The 24,184-nt window shown below is 37.3% G+C and overlaps 1 protein-coding gene across 1 annotated transcript in view; it reads left to right on the top strand.

Moving 5' to 3' along the window:
- LOC144251292 (methylglutaconyl-CoA hydratase, mitochondrial-like) overlaps positions 1 to 19,060 on the top strand; it is a 79,127-nt gene extending 60,067 nt beyond the window's left edge. Inside the window, exon 6 of the mRNA XM_077794325.1 lies at positions 18,974 to 19,060. Within this exon, the coding sequence (XP_077650451.1) occupies positions 18,974 to 19,023 (50 nt within the window). The 3' untranslated portion in view covers positions 19,024 to 19,060. The remainder of the gene's footprint in view (positions 1 to 18,973) is intronic.
- Positions 19,061 to 24,184: the final 5,124 nt, after the last annotated feature.

The raw sequence follows: 24,184 nt of genomic DNA, 5'->3' as shown, positions 1-24,184 counted from the left end.
TATAAAATTTACATATATTGTTTTCTGACTCTGTATGAATTTTAGTAGTACAATATGACATACATCTGAAACATTAATTAAGGAAAGGCTGAGAGCCCTTAACATTTTTTTCCAGGTGGAAAATTGGCAAAATGTTTTAAATTATTAATCTTTAAAAAATTAGGCTCTCTTACTTTTTAAAATATCTTTAAATTTTTGTATCTTATTGTAAAAGGTAACATAAGATTTGGTTACAAAACATCAAATGATATAAGTAAATCTCTAATAAAATTTATTATCTTTTTAAGTTTAAATTACCATTACAGACAATTTTAGTTTGGAGACTACCAGCTTGATAAAATGTTTCTTTAAACCTTTTTTACCTTAAAGACTTGTATACCTGAAAGATATGAACATATTTACCACATTTTTTATTGATGTTTTTATATTAACCAAGGTTAGCTTTTCAAGGAAAATCTAGACTCTGTAATGTAGGACAATACTTTAAAATAACAGTTGCTGTTTAGCCACAGATGTACAAACCTTAATTTCTCCAAGATTACTTGTTCTAGGGGATAAAACTTAACAGACACAATGTAACTAATATTTTTAGAAGTTTTTATTATTTTAACATATAAATATATCAGTACATTATTATTTGTCTTTAGGGAACAACCTTGAATAGTTTTAACTATGTTACATATAAAACCAACTTAGTTACATATAAACCTTTTAATATTTGTCTTTTATTTATAGACCTTTATATTACTTAATTAGACCCTTTTATTGTTTACTTACATGTATTATAATTATATTTTATCACATGAAGACTTTTTACCTGGAAACGTTTTTTATTAAATATATTTTTATATTTAGAACTTTTTAATAATTTTTAATCCATTGATCCTTTTTTTGTTTGTACCTTGAAATAAACCTTATAAATTTTTGAATTTAGATAAATTAATCTATTTTAATAAGATGAAATATTTGTTATTTACAGTACTTTAATTGAAATACAGTTGAAACCTCTTGACTCCTTTTATGTAGAATTATACCTGTTGGGACTTTGTAATTTACAGTAACCTTGTTTTTATAATAACACAAGATAATTTTAAATTTCCTTTTTAGTTTACCAATTTATGAAAACGCCAACATTGTTTAAATATTTTACCTTCTGGAATTTAAGGAGTTAAGAGTACTTGATATTATATTTAACAGTCAGCATTTTAACTTTGTAAACCAATTAGATGTCTCTAGCAAACACATCCATGATTCATTTCATATAGGTTTAGATGTAATTTATGTATCTTTTTTTAAAAACAAGGTATCATACAAGTGCATTAAATAGTATTAGTAATCTTTTTGTTGTTGAATAAAAATCCTAGAGATGATGTATATCAAACACTTTATAGACATTAACATTTTAACAGCTGTTTAACCATCTAGAAACAAAACTGTGTATTAGTAACTTTAAAGACATTTTATCTATTTTCCCAATTTGAATTGACCCTTTTAAATCATATTAACCAAAAGTATTTGGATCCATTTTTTAAAAAATTTTAATCTATGAGCTCATATGTCAATTTTTTGTACCAAATATATAGACCTGGCAATACATAGAGTCAGACAGTACATGGGTGCACCCACACAAAGCAAACAGACACACAAAAGCCTTGTAGCTTATTTTTTTAAAACCTATTTGATTGAGAGTTAACCCTTGTAAATTGGCCTTAGAATAAAGCAGAGTGTAATCAGAAAAACATATTAACCTATGCATATTGGATCAAAATTATGAGTTTAACAAATACAGAATTTTAAAAGTTTTCTGACCTTTTTCCTGAGGTTGTCCTGTTCATGAAAGCTGAAAAGAGTTGAGGGAACATAGACCAATGCCTGGTACCACCAAAAAAAATTTTTTAGTATGCTGGTTTTAGTTCCTTTGAATAAATACCAAGGAGTTAGGTAGGTGGGTTTAATGGTAGTTCTATTCCTAGTCTTTTGAGGAATCTTCATACTTCTTTCCAAAGTGCTTGTGTAGTCCCACCAACAATGTATGAGAAACACCTTTATCCCCACGTTCTTGCCAGCATTTTTTTATTATTTGTATTTTTTATGATTGTCATTGTAATTGGAGTGAGATGAAATCTTTTTTTGGTGGGACAGGGGTACCAGAATTGAACTCAGGGGCACTTGACCATTGAGCCATATCCCCAGCCCTATTTTATATTTGATTTAGAGACAGGATCTCTCTGAGTTGTTTAGTACATAGCTCTTACTGGGGCTGGCTTTGAACCCACCATCCTCCTGCTTTAGCCTCCCCACCTGCCGGGATTACAGGTATACATGTGCCCCGTGCCTGGCGCTTGAAATCTTAACATAGTTTTGGTTTGCATTTCCCTGATATTTAGGGATATCGAATATTTTTTCATATCTTTGTTAACCATTTTTATTTCTTCTTTTTTAAAAATATATTTTATTTAGAGACAGGATCTCACTGAGTTGCTTAGGGCCTCACTGATTTGCTTAGGCTGGCTTTGAATTCATCCTCCTGCCTAAGCCTCCTGAGCCACTGGGATTACAGGTGTACACCACCATGCCCAACTCTTATTTCTTCTTTTGAGACATGTGTTTAGTTCTTTTGCCCATTTATTCAATGGGTTATTTGTTTTTTTGGTTTTAGACTTTTTGAGTTCTTTATATATCCTGGATTAATTGATCCCCTGTCTGGAGTAGCTGGCAGATTTTTCTCTCATTCTGTAAGCTCTCTTGTCTTCATGCTCAATTATTTCCTTTGCCTTGCAGAATGTTTTTAGTTTGATGCCGTCCCACTTGTGATTCTTGGTTTTATTATTTGAGATTTAGGAATCCTATTAAGGAATTTAGGTACTGGTGCCATTATGTCAGAGTGTTGAACCTATGTTTTCTTCTAGCATATGTAAAATTTTTGGTCTAAGTACTGTTTTGACCCACTTTGAGTTGAGTTTTGTGCAAGGCAAAAAGGATTCTTCTTTGTATGGATATCCAGTTTTCCTAGCACTATTTGTTAGAAAGACTTGAGTATCAGATGACTGTCCTTGTTTGGGTTTGTCTCTGTGTATTCTATTCTGTTTTGTTCTATTCTATTCTATTCTATTCTATTCTATTCTATTCTATTCTATTTCGTCTTCATGTCTGTTTTGATGCCAATAACATGCATTTTTGTTACTGTAGTTCTATAGTATAATTTGAGATCAAGTATTGTGATGACTCCAGCATTACTCTTGCTCAGTATTTCATTGGTTTTGAGGGTCTTTTTTTTTCTTCTTAAATGAACTTTTAAGGACTTTCTTTCCTAGTTCTGTGAAGAATGTCGTGTTTTGATGGGGATTGCATTAAATCTACATATTGCTTTTTGTAGTATGGCCATTTATAGACAATATTAATTCTGCCTGTCCAAGAATATGGGAGGTCTTTCCATTTTCTTTTTCAATTTCTTTCTTTAGTGTTCTGTAGTTTTCATTATAGGGGTCTTTTACCTCCTTGATTAGATTTATTCTTAAATATTTTATTTTTTGAGGTTATTGTGAATGGGATAGTTTTCCTGATTTCTGTCTCAGTTGGCTCATTATTTGAGTATAGGAAAGCTGTTGATTTAATTTAACTTCTTTTCCTATTTATAATCCCATTAATTTCCTTTTTGCCTGATTGTCCTAGTTAGGGTTTCAAGGAACTAAATTGAATTGGAGTGGTGAGAGTGCACATCCTTGCCTTGTTCTTGATTTTAGAAGAAATGCTTTTGGTTTTTATTCATTCAGTATTATTCTGGATTGGATTTGTCATAGATAGCCTTTATAATTTTATGGTAAGTTTCTTTTGTTCATAGTTTCTCCAGCATTTTTAGCATGAAAAAGTACTGGATTTTGCCAAAGACTTTTTTCTGCATCTATTGAGATGATTGTATGATTCTTGCCCTTATTTCTATTTATATGGTGAATTACATGTATTGATTTGGAAATGTTGAACCAAACTTGCATTCCTCAGTGAAACTCATTGGATCATGGTGTACTACTATCTTCCTAATGTATTTTTGAGTGAGGTTTGCTAATATTTAAATTAGGGATTTTTGCATCTGTTTTCTTCAGGGGTATTGGTCTTTAATTGTTTATCTAGACATTGGTTAGGGTCTTCCAGATGTTCCAGTTTATTGGAGTATATATCTTTAAAATGATGTCTAATGATCCTCTGGATTTCAGAATTATGTGTGTTGATGTCTTCTTTTTTCATTTCTTATTTTGTTGATTTGGGTGTTATCTGTGGTTAGTTTATCAATCTTGTTATCTTTTCAAAGAACCATCTCCTTGTTCCCTTTGTCCTTTGTATGTTTTTCCCTTAATTTCATTAATTTTGGCTCTGACCTTATTATTTCCTGTTTTCTATTGATTTTGAAATTAGTTTCTTCTTTTCTAGAGCCTTGAGGGGTAACATTAGATTGTCATTTTGGGATCTTTCTGATTTCTTAAATGTTGGCACTCAGTGCTATAAACTTTCCTCTTAGAAATGTCTTCATACTTTCACAGAGATTTTGTTGTGTTGTATCTCTATTTTTATTTGTTTCTAAGGATTTATTTTATTTCTCACTCAAAGTGTATTAATTAATCTCCATGTTGGAATAGTTTCTGCTCTTTATCTTGTTATTGAGCTCTAATACATTCCACTATGATCTTACAGATACCAGAGATTATCTCCCTGCCCCCCCTTTAACAAAAATATCTTGTTTTGTGTCCTAAAATATGAGCTGTTTTAGAGAAGGTTTCATATGCAGCTGAGAAGAAAGAAAGTAAATTTGGTTTTTGATGGATGAAATATTCGATAGATGTCTGTTAGATCCACTTAATTAGTAGTATTTTTAGTTCTGTAGAGTCTTTACTTAGTTTACGTCTGGTTGACTTCTGTGTTGGTGAGATAGGTGTGTTGAAGTCACCCAGTGTTTTTGTACTGGGGTCTATTTGATTCTTTATATTGAGAAAGTTTTATTCTATATACATAGATGAGTGTACACATTTGCAGTCATTATATCCTGTTTGATAATTCCCTAAACTAGTATGACGTGACCTTCCTTGTCTATTCTGATTAATTTTGGCTTGAAGTCTCTTTGTGAGAGATTAGAATAGTTACTGCTGCTTGCTTTTGGTTTCCATTTGCATAGTATATCTTTTACCATCATTTGTTTTACCTTTATCCTGTGAATGTCTTTGGTTGTAATGTGAGTGTCTTATAAAAAAAATGTGTGATTGAGTCTTATTTTTTAATCGTTTGTGCCAGTCTGTCTTTTGACTGCATATCTTAGACCATTTACATTCAGTGTTATTATAGAGAGATGTTTTTTTGTTCCCTGCCGTTTTGAGTTGTTTCTAATGCTTAATTTAAACTTAATTCTTCTGTAATTGGTTATTATTCTAGTGAGAATTTTTCATATACTGGCTCTCATACTTATTTTTCTTCTGCATGAAATATTTCATTGGGTATGTTTTATAATTCTGACTTAGTGGTTATGAATTCTTTCATTTTCTGATCACCATGGAACATTTTCATTGTAATTTCAATTTTGAAGAATAGTTTTGCTGGATAATAGTTTTGGTTGGTACCTGTTATCTTTAAGGGCTGAGTATATATTATTTCAAGTCCTCTGGGCTTCTAGATTCGGGGCTGAGAAATCAGTGGAGAGTCTTAATTGACTTCTGAGTGTGACCTGCTGTTTTTCTGATGTGGCTTTTAAAATTCTATCTTTGTTCACTATATTATGCATTTTAAATATGGTGTGTTTTGGAGAGGATCCTTTTTTATCTTGCCTGTTTGGAGTTCTAGTGTCTCTTGGAAAATCTTATGATTGTTTCATTAAAAAGTTTTGTATTTCTTGGTGGGTACACTGGCACATGCCTGTAATCCCAGCAGCTGGGGAGGCTAAGGTGGGAGGATCACAAATTCAAAGCAACTTAGTAAGGTACCAAGCAACTCAGTGAGACCCTGTCTCTAAATGAAATCCAAAATTGGGCTGGAGATGTGGCTCAGTGGTCGAGTGCCCTTGAGTTCAGTTCCAGATACTGATGCCCCCCTACCCCCAAAAAAAGTTTTGTATTTCTTTAGTTTGCATTTCAATGTCTTCTACTACGCCAGTGATTCTTAGATTTGGCCTCCAAATGTTATCCCTGATTTCTTTAATATTCCGTACATGGTCTCTAAACATCTTTCTTTATTGTCAGTTTTATTTTCAATATTATATACTTTGTTTTCAGGGCCTAAGAGTCTGTCTTCTCTGTGGTCTAATCTGTTGGGGATGTTTCCAGTTGAATTTTAATTTGATTTATTGACTCTTTTATTTCCAAGATTTGTGTTTTGTTTTTCAGAGTCTCTCTTTATTGAAATGATCTTTCACTTCCTGTATTTTCTCTCTAAGCTCATTTCTTTCATCTTTTAGTTCATTGAACACTTTAATTATGAACTTTCTAAATTCTTCATACAATGTTTCCTCACTGTGGTGTCAGGAGATCATTGATTGAAGGGTTACGGGCTGTTTAATGTGGTTTGTTTTCTTGTTTTTTCATATTGTTTGTATGTCTCCCCATCTACTTGGGTGGTTATCTCTTCTACTTCTAGGCGCGGAATTGTTGAGTGTGCTTCTTTCTCTTAAGTGTCCCAGGATGAGTGAATATCCAAGTATTGATATACCCACTCAGTATGTATCTTCTGTGCCCACTATCAGCACCACTTTGAAAAAAGATACTAAACCTTATTAACTACAACCACTTCCAAGCAAAGCCATATACCAATAAACCTTAAGGCGGAGGTGGGGAATTAAAACTTACTGAACCATAGTTCCTCTAATCCAATTAAAATTGTTGTAATGTTCTTGAATAGGTTGAACAGTTATTAAAGCAACAAATTGCTTAATTAGTAATTAAATTAAATTCATTATTATGGTAATAAAATTACTATTACAGACATGGAGTAGTGCTTGAAAGAGGAAGAAGAGAAAATGTGGGCAAAGAAAAAAGAAAAAATAGAAAAAATACAATAAGAAAAAGAAAACAAAATAGGAGGAGATTGCGACAGTTGCAGGCAGTACTGGAGGGAATGGAGGGAGTAAGAGGAGCAGTTATAAACTTGAGCTAGGAAAAGAAAGAATGATTCCAGTAAATGCTTTAAAACCTGATAAGAAATACAATCAATTGGGTCAAGGGCAACAGTATGAATAATAGGGGAAACTCTATGAATTCAATATGTAAAGTAATATCTCTAAGATCAAAATTGGTATTAGAGTTGCTTTTGATATTCCCTGCCAAAGTGGGAGTTACTTATTCATGTCTTCCTGATTTGGATTTTATCAGAATTTGGAACCTTTACAAGATTCCCACCACTCCACAGCTTTACTTCTAAGTTTCCCACGGTGTGGAGGTTTTGATCATACCAGCCCTCCTCTGATATAGTTGGAGGAACCCCCCTCCTGTCTTTGGTGTGTGCAGGTACCTACTGGTTTTCTGTTGGCTTGGAGGAGATGATCTCTAATTGTCTGTAACTTAACATCTAGGTTACTCCCTGTTAGGGGATACAGTTTTGCATGCCCTTCTGAAGAAAAACTTTGGGTATCCAGGGCTGTCATAGCTAATGTGTGTTCCCCCACATACATTTCAGAATGTGTGGGGTATAGTGGTCTAAGGTAGAGAACTGTATTCTGGTTGATGTGCTAGATGGCTTGTCAGGGGGTGTAGGACTTCTGCCTTCTCTAGCATGCAAGTTGCAGGTCAGTGGGCTTATATCTGGGTGCACGGTATGTTGGCTCGTGTCTGTGGGTGCTCCTCTGTGAATCTCTTTGTGAGGATTGGGTTGATGTTCTCTGCTGGCTGCTTGGGCTTATCCTCAGAAAATGCCTGTTGTGGGTCTGTGCTTCTCTTTGGTCAGCTGTTCTTTCACTGCTTATTTCTGGGCTGTTGTGGAGTCGAGGGTTTCTGCCTAGATATCCCCTCTGCTACCACCTTAATTTTTGACAAGTAAAAATTGTATACAATACACTATATTTATATAAACACACACTGATATATGCTAATTTTGCCACACCATATGCTGTAGTGTGCATGTATGTAATGAGAATAATTAGAATCTCTCTTGGCAATTTTTATGGATGCAGTATATTATTTCAACTGTAATTACTACAGAGTACAATGGATCTCTTGGATCTGTTCTCCTATCTAACTGAACTTTTTAAACTTTAGCCACCATCTCCACATTTCCCCCACCTGAGTTCTAATTTCTTTTGAGTTTAGCAGATTATCTCATAAAGTTTGCACATTCTGAATTTCACTCAGTATTTCCTCATAGTTAGGTTTAAGTGAAAATGTTTTCTGGAGGCTACCAAATGGGTGATGCTCTATGTTGTATTGGTATTTTATTATATAGCACTAAATATTAGGTTCTCCCACTTCTGGTGATGATAACTTTGGTCACTTGATTAAGGTAGTGAATAACTGTGGGTATAATTTTAGCATTCTCTTAGAAACCTTACACACACACACACACACACACACACACACAGTATAGCACACTCAGGTTTCATGGAACCAAAAAAAAGAGCCTCCGCCAGTTTTGTCTCATTTTCTGCTCCCCAGGGGGAAGGGCTGGGGACATCACTGTGCGTCATTGTTTGCTGTTTAGCAGTAAGGCAGTCTCTTGGCATCTTTTCCAGGAACTCTATTTTAAGGTGTGTCTATGAAGTAATGATGGATTTTTAAATCCTGTATGTGTTGTCCTGAACACAGTAGTCATTTTGGAAAGGGTTGTTTATAACCTTTGTTGAAATTCTCTTAGAATTTACATCAGAATCTGAGCTTATCTTTTGAATATCCTCAGCTATGACTCATCTTCATCCTGTGAGGGTGAATTTGATTTTCATAAATAGCAAAAGATCTTTCTGTGCCAAATCTGATGAAGAAGGTCATACTGTTTCAGGAAGAAGAAAAATATAACAACAAAAATAAGGCTAATTTTCTTAAGAGGCTTGAGAATGTCACACATTTCACCAGTGTTATGAACAATGGACAGCATTGTTGGACCTTGTGTAGTGCTTCCTGAGGTGACTTCCTTAAAATCTAGCACTCATTCGCCTTTCTGAAGTCTTTGGTGTTTTGATCAATATACCTCAAACATAAGCATACACACTGCAAAGCCTCATTTCTTTGTATGTTAAATTGCAATTCAGTGACCACCTCCTTATATTTAATGAGGGTGTTTGGGTAGTAATTGTTGACTTTCCACTTTGCTAGTGGCTGTGGAGGAAAGATATGTAGAACTCAGCCATTGCCCCTTGGAATTGACTTTCTGAAACCTAGTAGGAGAGTTTGAACATGCATACAGTATCTTAACTGCCCTATTCAATAAAGTCTGTAATCAAACAATTTAAAACTGTGTATCTTGAGTTTAGAGAAAATAGTGTGAGTTCTGTCTGGCATCATGAAACAAGAATCTGTAAGTCTCAGTTGGCCAAGCCTACAAGGTAGTTCTCTGGCCACCCTTCTGACCTCAGTCCTGCAATTGCTCCCCTTGTTCACACACCGTGTTCCAAACATATTATTCACTTAGCAAACATTTGTTGAGCCCTGCAGTGGTGTAGACATTGGAGAGGTAGCTGTGAACAAACAAGATCCTGCCACTGTGCACCTACCTGCTAGCACAGGAACAGTAGGCACAGCAGATGGCAGGTTGTGTTTTATGGCCGAGGTGCAAAGTTCTGTAGAACAAGAGAGGGGAGGGCAGCTGATGGTGGTGGAGGCATGCACCGTAAAACAAGGGTTCAGGGGATGCCTCACTGGGAAGGTAATATGGGAGTTAAGATAAATGCCTTCAACAAATTAATCATACGGATCTTGGCAAAAGCATTGCTACAGAGATAAAACCCAGTCCAAAGGGCTTAGGTGGGAGAGTGTGCTGTGAGTATTCACTGCATCCCCACAGCCATGGTAGGGAGGCAGAGGAGGAGTGTAGTGTTGGTGCTGTCAAAGAAGCAGTGGGGAGGAGGGAAAGATCATAGCAGTGTTTGTTACAGTACTGTCCCTTTAACCTCAGTGTGAAGGGGATGCACGTGGATTGTCAACAGAAGTGCAACATGCTCTTTAAAGTTTTAAAGCTTCATTGTGATCACTGTGCTAAAAGCGGGCAATAACAGGGCAGGTTAGAAGGAGGACGCCTGTTCCTGCTAGAATCTGTGTGTGATGTGGGCTGGGAACGGCTTGTTCTTGTGAACATAGGGATGTCATTGGACTCTGGGTGTCCCTCAAAGTTGGAGTAAAGTGAGTGTCTTGACAGATTGGATGGGAGCATAAACAAAAGAGAGATGCAGGAATGGCTCCAGGGATTCCGACTGCAGGATCTGAAAAGGAAGTTTCCTTCTACCAAGACACAGAAAGTCAGATTTGGAAGATTGTTTCACACGTTCTTGGTTAAAACTCACCATTGAATATCTAAGTGTAGTATTAGTCAAGCAGACCGTTATACCAATGCCAGTCTGGGCTGAAAATAAAAATGTGGGATTCATTTAGCATTTACTGACCTGGTCCAAAGGCATGCTGAAACTTACAAATGGACTTTGGTACAGAAAAAACTCTCTTTAATTCAGGCTTGATGCATGGGGAAATACTTTCCTTAGAAGGTTCGCAGTTGCTGTGAGGAACCAAAACACCAAAAATTCCAAGGGAAGGCAACCATCTTCTTTAATCCAAAGAGCTGTGATCTCAAGAGGGTGAGACAAGTACCCATTGCTTTTTCTTTGTGGGTTTTCTTTCCACCCCTTGACCTTTGGCACTGGCATAGTCATTGGAAGTCCAAGACAAAGTAATGTAAATATAGCCACAGTGTTCTGGCCAGAGGGCCCCCAAAGCAGGGCATCCCAGAGCACTGCACAGCACCAGAGAGATGATGAATAGAAGAGTCAGCAAAAATAAGTCTACAGCGTTGTTTTGTGAACCCCTGGACATTCACTCCTGAGCTGTGCCCATGTCTCTGCTAGTAGATGAGGCACTTTAAAGACTGCACCAGAAGTCAGGCCACTGCACACTCATGTATTATTAGTGAAAGGGTAGATCTGTTGATCTGTCCCTCTTCCCCACAGCAGAATCTAGAAGTAGATCCATAGGAGCGTGGTCAGTTGATATTTGACAGGTACAGAGGGGCTTCAGGGGAGCAATTATGATATTAGAAAAATTGGGCAGCTACATGCAGAAGAATAATAAAAAGGAATCTTGATTTAAACATCAAACTTGTCCAAACACCAGCTCAAAATAGATCATAAATGTAATACTATACAATTTTTCAATCTTTGTGGAGTCACGGATTGACTCTTGTTCCCCAGTGTGTGAGACCAAGGGATGTGGTCTATTAGTTGGAACTCAGTATTACTGAATGAATGTATTTCTTCCCCTGAAGATGGCAGTGAACTTCAGAGTGGGTCTATAAAATACACTGCAGCATTAATATCATAGGAATAAGTTATTTAACTGCCAGTTTTCTTTGTAAAAAGTAGCTTTATTATTTTATATGTCCAAATTATATAATAAAATAATTGATGATTTTGATTCAGTTGCTTTTTATAATCTCAAATTGATGTGTCTGTTATTGTCATTTTAATTTTTTCTTGTTTTTAATAACTAGCATGTTGTGTTTTTAAAAAGAAGAATATTCATTTTTTGAGGTGCATGTTACTTTCCTTTTGGCCAACTGTGATTAAGATAGCTTTATTTGCATTTTAATAGTCTGTAATGTTTGTTTTATGTATCATGCTAAATAGATGGTTTCAAGAATCACTTGAAGCACTGTAGAAAGCAGATGTCAAAAACCTGTCCTTGGTGGGCCTCGTGGTGCATGCTTGTAATCCCAGTGGCTCAGGAGGCTGAGGCAGGAGAATCGTGAGTAACAAGCCAGTCTCAGCAACTTAGCGAGGCCCTAAGCAACTTAGCAAGACCCTGTCATGAAATTAAAAATAAAAAGGTCCGGGAATATTAAGTGCCCCTGGGTTCAATCCCCAGTACCAAACAAACAAACCAACAAATAAAACTACCCTTGTCTCAGAGTAAGTAAATAAAATATGTGGAAAGTTAATGAAAGACAGTAAATTAGTTTTCCCTGTAAATTAGGAAGTGTGGAAGTTCATTTCTCTCATCCTTTAAAAATAAAATTGAATTCCCTTTTCCCACATCATCCATTTGGTGACTGATGTTTTAACTCTGTAGTGCCTGTAATGTGAGAAGGGGCGTGAGCTGTTCAGTCCTAGAGGCATGTTTTGGTGTGTGCCCATGGGTGTTTCATCTGAGAACTTCTGTGCCTGGCCTCCTGATGACAGGAACTCTCATTTGGAAATTAAGAGTCCTTTTCTTTCACTTATAGAAATCACACGCACCTATCGGCTTAGCTTTTCCCCACCTGTGAAGCACAGTAGGCACTCACTGCGGGGACCTTCCCAGTGAGGTGCTCTGGGCTGGAGTCAAATCGTATGTCTTTAAGCAGATTATTTTTCCCTTTCCCACTGCTGCTTTTGTAAAACGAAGCTAATAATAATGCTCATAGTGTTGTGAGAACTGACTAGGACAGACGTGTAAACTGCCTGTAACAGTAGCTGGCACATTGTAAAGATTAGCACTTGTTAGTTCCTAATTGGTGCTAGCTGTAATTTTTCTTCTTTTCAAATGCCTTTAACAAATTATAAAGCTTTCCTGTGTACTTGTAAAGCTTTAAGGAGGTATGGTTTACATACAATTAACCACATGTTTTAGCATACAATTTGGTACTAAGTGTTTTGATATATACACATGACACTATGTCTTTTGACATATATACATCCATGAAATCATAGCCACAGTCAAAATAAAGAACATATCCACTCCCCCCCGCCCCCGCTGAAATTTTGTTATGAAACCACCAAACTACTTCTTGTCACAATACATTAGTTTTCATTTTCTAGAATTTTGTGTGATTATCATACATTGTGTGATCTTTTATTTGCCTGACTTCTTTCTCTTGAAATACTAATTTCTTCCCATTGCTGAATGGTATTGCATCTTACGGGTATGCCACAGTCTGTCTCCTCACGCATGGATAGGCATCTAGCTTATTTTCAGTTTTGGCTGTTATGAATAGAGCTGCTGGGAACAGGATATGTACAAGCCTTTGTAGGGATGTATGCTTTCAGTTACTAAGGGCCAGTGCCTAGGACCAAAATGGTTCTGCGTGGTCGGTGTGTGTTTGTACTTTTAATATACTACCAGTCTGGACGTACATGCTGTGTTGGTGTTGGCAGCATGTGAGGATCTCGCTGGCAGCAAGGGAAGTCAGAGTTTCTTCACACATCCCTGCGGTTGCTGGGTGAGGTCAGTCTTTTTGATTTTAGTCTTTCTCACCGGAGGAGGGTATCTCACTGTGGTTGTAATTTGCATTTCGTTAATGTCTGATGGTATTGAGCTTCCTTTCTGTCATCTGTATTTCTTCTCTGGGACAGAGCTATTCAGATGTTTAACTTGTTTATTGGGTTGTTTCAATTTTGAGTTTTGAGTTTCCTTATTTTGAGCATTATAAATACAAGTCCTTTATTCAGTATATGCTTCATAAATGTTTTCTTTCCATCTGTGACTTTATTCTCTTAACTATGTCTTTCAAACAGCAAAAGATGTTAATTTTGACAGAGTCTAGTTTATCAGTTTGTTCTTTCACACATTATGTTTTTGGTGTGATTTCTCAGAAATTCTTGCCTAAAGTCACAAATATTTTTCTCCTGTTTTTTTTTTTTAGAACTTTTCTTGATTTGATTTAAACTTATATCTCTGATCCACTTTTATTCAGTTTTTGTATATGGTGTGAGGTATGGGTTAATATTCTTTGTGCATAAAGACAGTGCTTGTTCCAGCATCATTTGTTGTACCTTTGTTTAAAAAAAATGAAGTGTTTTTATAGGTGTGGTTTATAGCTGGACAGTTCTGTGTTGAGTACTGTAGCATTATAATCTTGAAATCAGGTAGTATTAGTTTTTCTACTTATTTGTCAAAGTTGTTTTATCTAATCTGGATCCTTCGTGTTTCTGTATGAATTTTGGAACCAGCATGTCAATTTCTACAAAATCCTGCTGGAATTTTGATTGCGGTTACATTCAGTCTTTGGGTCAGTTTGTGGAGACTTGATATCTTCCTGACTTTTTAGAACCACAGTGTCTATTTTTGTTAGATCTTCTCAGCATTTTTTAATGTTCAGTTCTTGTCTGGCAGAATGTTCTGTAAATACAAATTAAGTTGTTTGACAGCATTATTCAGATTTTCTATGCCTTTCCTGGTTTTCTTTCCACTTATTCTGACAATTGTTGAGAGATCAGAATTTGAATTTCCAACTGTAATTGTAAACTCCTCACCTTTCTCTTTGTAGTTCTGTTGTATTTGCCATATGTATTTTGAAGTTCTGTTAAGAGCACATTTAATTTGCTCACATCTCTTGGTGAATTGACCTTTGTATTATTTTTAAAATCATCTTTTTTTTCCCCCTTAGTAATGTTCTTTGCTTTGAAAATTGGTGTCTGATATTCATATGGCTTCTGCAGTGTACGTTTGACTAGGATGGCCGGATGCAGCCCTTTCTAGTTCATTTCTGGGCTCTCCTCCCTATATTCTTAGTCTGTGTGTGTTTGTTAGTCAGCATACTGGTGAGCCTTGTTTTTTTAATCCTATCTCACAACCACTGCCTTTTATTTGGGAGATTCAAGTCATTTAAGTTTAATTTAATTATTCACATTGTTGTTTAAATTTCTCATTTTCTTATTTTTTCTATTCCGTCTGTTTTTGTTCCTGTTTTCTTTTTGCTATCATTTGGATTAATCAAATATTTTTATGATGCTGTTTATCTTCATTGGTTTTTATACTATACGTTTTTATTTTGCTATTTTTTATTGTTTTAGGGTATTTACTGTACATCTTTAATTATGGCAGTCTGCCATCAAGTGATAAACCATTTCATATGATAGTAAGTATTTCGTTTTTTTCTCTGACCTTTATGTTACTGTTTTTTTGCATTTGACTTGCATGTATACTGCACCGTTATACCTTTGTTTGCATAGTTAATTATTCTTGAGAGATTTAAGTAATTAGGAAAAGTCTTATATTTTTACCTACATAATTATTGCCAGGTCTTTTTATTTCTCTATGTAGACCATATTTCCCTCTGTTAACTTCTTTTCGGAAGTGTATGTTTTCTGGTGATAAACTTAGTGTTCTTTCTTTTTTTTTTTTTTCTTTTTTGATACTGGGGATTGAATCTGGGTGCTTCACCACTGAGCTGTATCCTAGCCCTTTTTACATTTTTATTTTGAGAGAAAGACTCATTACTTTGCCCAGGCTGGCCTTGAACTTGTAATAAGGGCACATAGGTAGTTAAAAATATTTAATCTTAGATATTAATTGTACCCTTCTGCCATGTAGGATTTTTGTTAGTTTAGAGAAATACTGTGGTGTTGGGGAAGTGGTCCTGGCAGCGTGATCTTAATTGCCCGGAGGGCACACAGGTGGGTGCCCCTGCAGGCAGTTCTTGACACTTTGTATTAACTGAAGGGACATTGGGCCATTTGCTGTTGGAGATGACCTGTCTCTTATTTTTAGAATTATGTTTATTTCTCCTGCCATCCTCTTAATTCAGACTTGTGTTACCTGCCTCCTGAGCCAGTCTCACATTTGTAATTGGACTCTGGGATTCTGTGTTCTCCTCAGTACGTTTATGTCCATGTGATCTCCAGGTTGACTTTACTCCAAAACCTTCAGTGATTCTCGTTGCCCACCAAAGAAAGCGTGAACCCATCCTGGCTCTGACGATTTCATTTCCCTTCCCTTTGCACATCCTGTCCGGTGTCTGTGCCCTCCAGACCCCCTGCTGTCGTCAGGAAACCCCTCCTGCCCCCATGCTCCCTCCTCAGGGAGTATTTTCTGTGGCTTCCTTCTACAGCGTCATTTGTGTCTCTCTTACAGTGCTTCATCTTTAGCCTCAAATAAAAAAAATCTGGCAAATTCCGGGAATCAGCACAATTTGGGGCACACCATCCAGAGATGACCTCCTTCACACACGGTGCAGCCTTGCAGAAATAGCCTGGCCATTCAAGACAGTCCACATTTACTTTGTTAATGTTCTTTTTGCTAATTTGTTTATGGATGGATCTTTATGCCAGAAAGGATATTAGTTTTATTTCCATTTTAATTAGTTAGAAATGTAATTATTTTCCCTCTTTACTTAGCTTGCTTACTTGACTTCTTATGTTAATTTATTCCAATATATTTATAGTTTGTCTGCTTGAATGATGCTATATTTCACATCATTAAAATACAATTTGTATGCAGAAGAATTACTTGTCTTAACACTTTACTCTGAGTTATACAAAGATTATCCACTATATGGTGATATATTTAGATAATTTTGATGCACTATTTCAAAAAAGAGATTCTGAATGTTAATTCACAAGGAACCAGATGAGGTGCTAGGCACACTGCCTCAGTGAGCAGCTTGCAAAACTCCTTCTAGTTGCAGTCTTCCTTGGCTCTTCAGAGACCAGGATTTGGGATCACAGAAGGACCACACATCTGTAAAAGCCAGCTCCTTACTATGCTGGCTGAGATTTGGTTCAGAATGAAGGAGAGAGGCTCTTGTTCCGAGCAGGGAGGCCTGCTGAGGTGTGCGCACAGGATAGCATTGGGCCCGTGAAAAATACTGCGAATTGGTCTGTTCTTAAAGTTTTTCTTTTTTTGTTTGATTGATTTTTACAATACTGGTGATTGAACCCAGGGTCTCGTGTAAGCTAGGCAAGCCCCCTACCACTAAGCTGTGCCCTCAGCCCTTAGAAGTTTTATTTTAAAGACAGGATTTCACTGAGTTGCCCATACTGGCCTTAAACTTGCCATCCTTCCGTCTCTCCAGGAATGTGTTGCAAACCTAATGCAAAGGAAGATTTCTTTTATAGTCTTGGTTTTTAGGACATAGGTCAAAATTTACTGATAAAGATGAGTATCTGAGATCAGAATACCTGATAATTTCCAAAGTTCTAGTTATTTTTTCATTTCATATTACACAATATAGAAAGCCCCCAAATTTTTGCATCCCACTAAACATGAAAATGTTAACTGCCAAATTAATTTTGCTTAATTTCCCTTGAGTTGGAACTCACTTAGTATTTGTAGTCTGATGTTCAAACTTGTTTTTCATTTTGTATTTATAAAAGATTTTTGTAGAAATTATTTCAAGCAATGAAAGCATCTTGTTTGAGGAATTGTGTGATGAATTATTAAGAGTTAATGACCTGCTGGGTGCAGTGGCGCATGCCTATAGTCACAGAAGCTTGGAAGGCTGAGGCAGGAGGATCATGAGTTCAAAGCCAGCCTCAGCAACTTAGCAAAGACCAAAGCAACTAGTGAGACCCTGTCTCTAAATAGAAAGTAAAAAGGGTTGGAGGTGTAGCTCAGTGGGTCAGCACCCCTGAACTCAGTTTCTGGTACCAAAAACACAAAAACAAGCCAACAAATCCACAAAGAGTAAATGGCTGTATTGTCATTTTTAAAACTAAAAATGTTATACATACAGTGGACTTAAAAGGTAGAAATAAGAAGAAAAAAAAGTCACTAGTAGTAATTGATATAGAAGCAGAAAGTTTGCCTATTCTCATTAAATATATGTCTGCACCGAATGAAATTACAGCCTAGTAGTCAGAATGTGAAAATCAAGATTTTGGCACATCCATATTAAAAGGTTGGTGTTAATGGCTTCATTTCTTTTCATGGGATTTTATGATGTTTTTATTCTAATTTCGTCAAGACATGTTATATTCATCCCCTGTGATATCTTAACGTTAATACTGTGCTACTTCAGCTGATATTCTGGGTTTTTGTTTGCAATATCTTACTGCATTGGTCATCCAAGTATCCCTGCCTGTTTGATCTTAGCCCTGTGAAGTTAGGACCTGCAAAGACAGCCACCTGGACTCTGTTGTCCTTGCAGAGACAGAAGAGGTAGCATGGTGATATATGTGCATGTTAAGCCTGCCACTGGGTCCTGGGTCCCCGGTCCCCATCTGTGCCATGGGGTTTGTGGCCTCACCTCAAAGGCTTGTTGTGGGAATTAGAACAGGGCTGGCACGTAATAAGCTGCAGATTCATGTTCTCTGCTTGCTGTCTTAGGTTTTTTTTTTTCTCCCCCAAGGTACCATTATTTGCTTGATCATATGTAAAAGTCTTAAAAAATGACTTCTGCTTTTTCTTCCTATACATAAAGAGAAAAGGTAGAAAAGAGAGATTGGTTGTTAGATTGAAGGATTTCCTCAGCAGCTTTTGTAGTTCAATTAGACATAAAAGAACCACTTAACAATAGAATGTTGAAGGAACTAGATCAGAAAAAAATTATCTAATACTGTACCACATTAAATTACAGTCATTCTTCAGCACCTGTAAGGGATTGATTCTAGGATCCTCTTCCCTCTGTGGGTACCAGAACCTAAGGAGGCTCTTATATAAACTGGTGTATCTGAACATAAACTACACACATCCTCCCTTAGATTTTAAATCATCTCTAGATTACTTATAGTACTTAAGACAATCTAAATTCTATGTGAATGATTGTTATACTGTCTTGTTTAGAGAATAAGGATAAATCAAGAAAAAGTCTGCGCATGTTCAGTAGAGATGCAGTGTTTGTTTGTTTTTCCCATCACTCAGTCTGTGGATAGTTGAATCTGTGGGTGTAGACAGTGACAACTGTATATAATGACAGCACATAGAGAGGGCAGGGTGAATCATTCTTTGCTTTGTCAGTATAAAAATTGACCCAGAGAGTTGTTGAATGGAGTGTACAAGGGCCATGGTATTATCAGGGAAGAAAGAGATTGTTCAGAATCAAAGAAGTCAATGAGAATTTCCTCTGTCCTGGCGTACACTCCACATTTGGCTCCCTTCTGCTTTTTCTTTTACAGGCTCTTTGGGAGCTTATATCAGTGGAAACCACAGCTTCTGGCTTTTATAATGAATCCTTGATCAGCTATGATTGACTTGTATTTACCATTCTCCAGTGGCTCCTCTCAGAAACCCAGCTCCTTTGTAAGTAGAACAGACCCCACATGAGTCGCTCTCCTGCGAGTGTCACACTTGGAAACAGCACAGGCATCCATTTCGCCCTGGTGGTCTCTGCTTTGTAGAAGACCTGGGAGAGGAGGCAGGCTTCTTTACTGGAGAAGGAGTGGTTTCTTAGTAGGGAGAGGAGCTTGTTCTTTTCCTATCTTGATGAGAGCCTGGCACTTGGAGTGTGTCCCTGCACCCCGGATGTGGGAGGCGCTTGGTGTTGTGGGGGCTCAGAGCACTGTGCCTGGGGGATGGGCAGGAGGAGGACACGGGAGCTTCACCGAGCATTCACAGTGGCAAGTCATTATGCCTTCCTCACTTCATAAAGGGTGGGACCTGAGCGTCAGTCAGGCAGACAGGGTCCTACCTATGGTGACCCACAACCCCAGTGCCCTCTCTGTGGACTCCTGCCCTTTCCCTGTAGAGAGGGAAGTTGCCCTGTGTTCCCGAGTGATCTCTGATCTGGCCCTGGCTTGTCTGCACAGCAGCCCGGGTTGTGTGGAGAGCTCTGGGACAGGGAGCGCATTCCTTTCTGCTGAAGGAAACAAAGAGCGCTCGTGTGTTGGGTTGGCACAGATGACTCTCCATATCTCACCAAAAGATGGAAGATATCAGTGATTCATTAGATAGTGGAAACTTGAAGTTTTCTTCTATTTAATGAATTTTAAAACCAGGGTGCTGTTTTTCAGAGAGAAGAAAATATAATATTTCCTCAGCATTTTTTTTTTTTTAGAAAAGCTTTTAGTTAGCTGCTTTAGCATTCGAGTAAGAAGGCTATTCAGATACCAACTTGCCACAGATATTTAGCACTGACAAAAATACTCCCTTCTGATTTAGGATCACTTAGTTACTAGCAAAAAATCTAGGTTAAGCTGCTGACTGGCAGCTCCCTCGGTAAACTGGTGGCTTACCTGTGGACGTGGAAACCGCAGGGCCCAAGCTCTGTCCTGACTTATCTCACACAGCACCTGCGGTGGCCAAGGGCCCTGTGACACACCATACCCACATACTGTGTTTGCTGACTGATATAGTAGCTGTGGGACTCGGCACAGAATGGTCTGATTTGACTGTGACATTAAAACAAATTTCCAGAGAAGTGAAAAAATATCTGTATCCAGCAGCAAAGCAGATGGATACATCCTGAGGAGTGGGTGAGGCAAGATGCATGTGAGGAAGGGTCCCTTTGAGCTGGAGTGGCCACATAGCTGGGAGCTCCTGTCTCCAGTCCTGCCCTGGAGTAGCAGGAGAGGTGGCCCCTTGACAACAACGTACGTCTGTGCCCTTCCATATTGGGCAATTTTAAAATTTATTTTTTCTTTCTAAAAGAAGAGGTTAGTAGAGAATATACTTTTAAGAAACCCCTAAATTTTTGAAAAGTCTTTTTAAATTTGTTTAAAATTAAACCGAGGTTGATAAACACATTTTGAACATGGAGCTGAAGTGTGCTTTTATTTGTGATATTTATAAGCATGAGCAAAGATGTTGAGAATCTCTGAGCATTAAGTAGCATTTTAATATCTCTATTACATTGCTGATCTCATGTTACTAGTACATACACATACAAAAAAAAAATCTGAAGAAACAGCTGTGTAGTTAGCTGAGAGGACAGCCATAGGGGTTGGGTTACAGGAAAAGGAGCTTGACAAGATGAGCTGTAAGGTGCTCGTGCTTAGTTGTGTCAGAGCCCCTGTGGCTCCAGCATTCCCAGAGCTGCCGCCTGCTGAACTCTAGGTCCGCATTCAGAAATAACGGATTCTATGCTTATTACTGTTTTCTGTTTAGTCACTTACATGGGGCTCTGTACTGCAGACATAGAAGCTTCATCACACTGTTGTTCATGAGCAAAACATGCCATTGTGCTCGCCAGTTAATAATAACCTGTATGTGTATATAACTGAATTTGAGTGTGGAACAGTGAGGACAAAAACTAATATTATAAAGTCAAAGCTGCTAAAAGCATGCGACTTACCTTCCAGGTATTTAAACTTCTTTTTCCTACCTAGAGCCATATATATAACCTAGACTTCCTTTCCGCTCCCATCTTTTGCAGGCTTCCTTTGTATCATGTGTTTTGACCCTCAGCATTCTTGGGTAGTTTTATTTTTATTTTCCCTTTGTTATATTTCTGATAATTGTAGGCATTTTTTGGAAGCGAAACTAGTACCTCATTTTGAGATATTTTGTACCAGAAAGACAAAATAATAACTACTTAAAAATAAGGCCTGATGCAAAGGCAGTTCACTGAGGAAAGAATAGGCCTTTCATCTATTGGTCATCCATATGCAAAAGAATGAAACTTCGATTCATATCACTAGCCATAGGTAAAAATTAACAAAAATAGATTGAAGACTTAAATATAAAAACTAAAAATAGAAACTCGTACAACAAAGGAAAAAATCCTTCTAATCTCAAGTTAGAAATCTAAGATCTGTTCTATAAGACACCAAAATCATGATCCATACAAGAACAAAATGTATACACAGCTAGTCCTCTGATTCTGAGAGTTCCATATCCACACATTAAACCAACTTCAGATTGAAAGTATTTGGAAAATATTGATTCTTATTCTGAACATGTGCAGATGTTTTTCTTGCCAAAAATATTATAGCATAACAACTATCTTTACAAACATTTACATTGTATTGGTTAATAAGTAATGTGGAGATGATTTGTAAGTATATCAGAGTATATGCTTAGGTTATATGCAAATACCATGCTCTTTTACATTAAGAATGTATCCGTGGGTACCAAAATCTGTGGGTCCTGGAACCAATTCCTTAGGACATAGAGGGACAACTGTATGGAGGGCTTTATCTAAATTAAGAATGTCTGTTTTCAAAAGTCGGTGTGAGGAGATTGAAAAGACAGGCCCCAGATTGGAAGAAATGTGTACATCGTATATCTTACTTGTGTCTAAAATATTGTAAAGAACTCTCCAATCTCCATATTGAGAAAAGAAAACAACCTAGTTAAAAAATACTCAATAGATTTGAGCAGATTTCCCTAGAGAAGACTTAAAGATGGCAAATAAATAGATTAAAAAAAAAGATATTGAGCAGCATTGGTTGTTAGGAAAATACAAATTGAAACCACCATGAGACACTACTAAACATCTATTAGAATGTCTAACGTTAAAAAGGCTTCATTGTTGGCAGTGAAGCATGCATCTGGAACTTTCATACATTGCACATAAAATGTAAATGGTACAACCTAGGAATTAGTTGGCATTTTCTTAAAAAGTTAAACATACACCTACCATATGAGCCATATGGTAAGCATATGGTAAGATATGATAGCAGTTTTGTATTTGTAACATTTATTTTTACAGGCGCTTAGAAGTCTTCCTTGTTTTTTCTTCTCCATTGTGTAGATGTTCTGTAGTCTATTCAACCTGTTCACTACGGTGGACCTTTGACTTGTTTTCCTTCTTTTGTTATTAAAATAATGTCATAATGGAAATCCTCTTGCATACGTCACTTCACATTTTTACCAGTCTCTCTGTGAGTAGATTTCTAGGAGTGAAAAAGCCATGTATTTCAAGGGTGGGTACTCCAGGATATCACCAGACATTCCCTCCTAGGAGATAACACATTGCCTTCATAGCAGACCATCCAACCTTGGAATATTTCCTGGTCAGACTGATGAGCTGTGTAAATTGCATTTCTCTTAATTAGCAGAGTTGGTGGTTTTCATGTTTAAGAGTCATGTGAATTTTTAATTGTCTCTTTGTAGCATTTTCTCCTTTTCCTTTTTTAGTGAACTAGTGCCAGTTTTTAGGAGTTTGTTATATTAAGAATTAATTCTTTTATCTTTTTTCCAGTTGTAAGTATTTTTCTTCTTGTTTACCATTCTGTTTTGGCTTTGCTTAGAGTTTTTCCTTTTTATATTCTTTTGCTTTATAAGCGTTTTGAGTTCTTTTTTGTTTGTTTGTTTGTTTTTGGCACCAGGGATTGAACTCAGGGTCTCTTTAATATTGAGCTGCATCCCCATCCCCATCTTTTTTATTTTGAGACAAGGTCTTGGTAAGTTACTTAGGACCTTGCTAAGATTCTGAGGCTGGCCTTGAACCTGCAATCCTCCTGCCCAAGCCTCTTGAGTTTCTGTAATTGCAGGCCTGTGCCACTATTCCCAGCTACAAGTTTGTTTGTTTGTTTTTTAATGAATAGGAATTTGTTACTTTCTTTGAGGACCTACAGGCAGGTGTGGATCTGCTGGGCGACTCATATGCCTGTTTGTTGGCCAGTGTGGCTGGTGCACAGTAGACTCTAGGGACAGCCAAGCATCTCCTATTTAGCCCACATGCCTTCTTTTCTCCTGCAGGCTGGTTCAGGCTTGTGCTCAGCACAGGGGCAAAAGCATCTACCCTTCAGGTGGACACCAGATACTGCTGATGATGCCCTGCTTTCTGCATCCAGAACCTGACTTAGGCCGGAGGCTGGTGCAAGCTCCTTGTGCTGTCAGTCAGCTCCACCCCTATGGCACACGGTAATTTTTAAACAGCAGCTTTTTGCTTATTTTTTTGTAATTTTTTTCTTTGCATTTTTTTTTCCTTTTTCTTCTGCCCTTCTTCCTTCCTCAGATCTCAGGCACACAGAATTAAGTGTTCCCAGCTTTTTTCCTCCTCTTTTTTTCCTTCGTCTTCCTTACAATCCAGTATTTCACAGAACTGGTGTATTACCTAGCTATTTCGAAGGTGCAGGTCTTCCTGAAAGTGTTGTTTGCATCTATCCCTGAACTTGAAAAGAAGAAGAGAGTAGCTCAAAGTTGCGTGTCATTCATTCAAAGCCGCCCGTGTTTCTTGCCTCACAGTGTGTATGCTGTGGAGGCAGGTCAGGGAGGCAGCATCCCGGGGCCCCGAGCTCTCATGGGTTACCAGCACAGGACCCAGCAGCCTGCAGCCTGCCAGGGCAGCAGCTGCCAGCTCTTGTTTTACCCAGATGTGCCTAACTGAAAGATCTCTTTTACACCATTCTTGGTTTTATACAAACTGCTGTTTTTGTCATTCCCTGCTTTGAGAGAATACTTTTCAGGATTACTTGAGACACATAAGTTAAAAATAAAAAACA

Source organism: Urocitellus parryii (assembly GCF_045843805.1).
Source record: "Urocitellus parryii isolate mUroPar1 chromosome 13 unlocalized genomic scaffold, mUroPar1.hap1 SUPER_13_unloc_1, whole genome shotgun sequence".
Taxonomy (NCBI): Eukaryota; Metazoa; Chordata; class Mammalia; order Rodentia; family Sciuridae; genus Urocitellus; species Urocitellus parryii.
The sequence above is the reverse complement of the archived record's forward strand: the minus strand, read 5'-3'. Positions and strand labels throughout refer to the sequence as shown.